This window comes from Triticum aestivum, chromosome 6D (genome assembly GCF_018294505.1).
Source record: "Triticum aestivum cultivar Chinese Spring chromosome 6D, IWGSC CS RefSeq v2.1, whole genome shotgun sequence".
In the NCBI taxonomy this organism is placed as follows: domain Eukaryota; kingdom Viridiplantae; phylum Streptophyta; class Magnoliopsida; order Poales; family Poaceae; genus Triticum; species Triticum aestivum.
In genome coordinates, this window is record NC_057811.1 from 294,926,141 (window position 1) to 294,928,257 (window position 2,117).

General features: G+C 59.7%; 1 protein-coding gene across 1 annotated transcript; it reads left to right on the plus strand.

Annotated features, from left to right (window-relative positions):
• Nucleotides 1–624: 624 nt before the first annotated feature.
• On the plus strand, nt 625–926 carry LOC123144737 (uncharacterized; the record flags this gene model as incomplete). The annotated part of the gene is given in 1 exon segment (XM_044563961.1): nt 625–926. A coding segment is annotated over 1 exon segment (154 nt), but the record flags the coding sequence as incomplete, so codon positions are not given.
• Between the last annotated feature and the right edge of the window lie 1,191 nt (nt 927–2,117).

A 2,117-nucleotide genomic window follows, 5' to 3' on the forward strand; every position in this document is an offset into this window, starting at 1 on the left:
ATTGGGCACAGGCGAAGACGCCCACGGCCGGTCGGCCGCACCACCGGCGGCAAGAGGATCTCCCGCCCCGCTCGTCCTCGGAGTAGGCGCGACGCCGCGCGGACGGGCGCGGGCGCTCCACACGGGCGAGCGCGAAGAGGTGGCCGCATCCTGCAGCGTGGTGGCCGCATCCAACGGCGCGGGCGGACGCAGCGCGGTGGCCGCGTCCTGTGGCGCAGTGGCCGTTCTGTCCCGTGGAGGAGCAGCCAAGGTGCATGGTTGGGGCACCGCTAGGGATGTTGACAAAAAACAGCAGCAGTTGCCGCTCGATCCGGTGCAAGAGGAAGTGAACGCATGCCATGGTACCTTTTCTTCTTCTTCTTTGTTTGCATCTCTCAATCGATGGGCACTCCTCTGTTTTCACTTGCTCTTCCCTGATCTTCTTTTCTGTTACCTTCCCTGATTGAGAGACTCGCCGGGCATGGCTTGCTGTGGAAAAGCCTCACCGGTATGCCGTGAACAGGTCGTGGCCATGTACGGCGCGAGGCTGCCGCTTGGAAGCGCTTCCGGCGGGCCGAGAACCACTGTGGTAGCGGGCGCCACCACGGCGAACCAAGGGCTGTAGCCGTCAAACTCGCGGGCGATTGTTAGCGCCCCTGACCAGCATACCCCACCTGCCATTCCATCATCAAGGCCCAGGCGTGCCCCCAGGCCCAACCCACGCTACGTTGGCCCAGAATGGAGGAACCAGTGGCCCAAGAGCAAGGGTGTACTTGAGCCGGCGCCCGGGGCTGGCTAGGGCATCCAGAGGATCACGGCACCTGGCGGCTACCAACTCCCGATCCCCTTTCCTCTTCCTCATCCCTAGAACCCTAGCTACTTCCGATTCGTGTAATCGCTACCAAATCCTATATCTGTGAGTGAGATTGCCACCAATATTCGAGATACAACTGTGTCCCTTACACTTGGTATCAGTCGCCACCACCACCCTCCCCGCCGCGCGTTCTGGCTCACTTCGTCGAGACGCGCCGACTCCGTCAAGCGCGCCTGCAACTGGAGCACATGGATCCGGCCATCAAATCCTACCTCGACAAGCTATCGGCCACGATGGAGGCCAACACGACGGCTCTGACAGCGGTCAGCTCCCGCCTCGACGATTTGGCGTCGTGGCGGCCCGATCTGGAGAAGTGCGTCGCCGATCTGGGCGAGGCGGTGGCTGCACTTCAGCAAGAGCGTCCCGGCTCCACCAACGGCGAGGGTACACAGGCGCAGGCACCAACGGCGCCACCGCCAGCGACTCGCGACACCACAACTCGTGTCGCTGAAGGCGCGGTGGACGCAACCCACGGGTCCATTGACCACGGCGAGTTCCATCTGCAACGGGGGTCGACGACGGTGTCATTCCAGACACCGCCGCCACTCCCGACCAACGGTCAGCTCGAAATCCCGTCCAAGTTCTCTTCCATCACCTTTTGCACATGCTAGTCAGATGCTAGCAGGACTGGGACAGGCGCACCCATCCATCGCATTCCCTCAGTTCTCAGGAGAAAATCCAAATATCTGGAGAACCATGTGTGAGCAGTACTTTAACATGTTTGGCATCCACGAATCCTTCTGGGTTCCGATGGCGGCGCTGAATTTTTCGGGCCCGGCTGCCATTTGGCTGCAATCCATACAAAAAAAACTAGGATCATTTACTTGGGAGTCATTTGCTGCCTTGCTATGCACTAGATTTGGGAGGGATAGACACCAGAACCTGATCCGTCAGTTCTACACCATTAATCAAACTTCCTCAGTAGCGGATTTTATTGAGAAATTTGAGCTTATTACAAATCATTTGAGTTCTTATTCAGATTCAATTCACCCCTACTATTTCCTTACTCGTTTTGTGGAAGGACTAAGGCCGGACTTGGACACAGCTTGTGCTCTGGCCCTGCTCCAGGAAGAGGTGGCTGACGGAGCAGGCGTGGAGTCGTCGCGGCCGTTCCACTACCAGCCCCGGCCTCCAGAGGTGAACGCGCGTCCTCCCGCGGCGTTGCCACTTCCCCCGCCACCAGGTCGTCCACCACCACAAGCTGGGGCGACCAATCGGCGTGCCACCGACGCTGCTCGAGCCGAAGCAGCAAAGGTCAAGACTC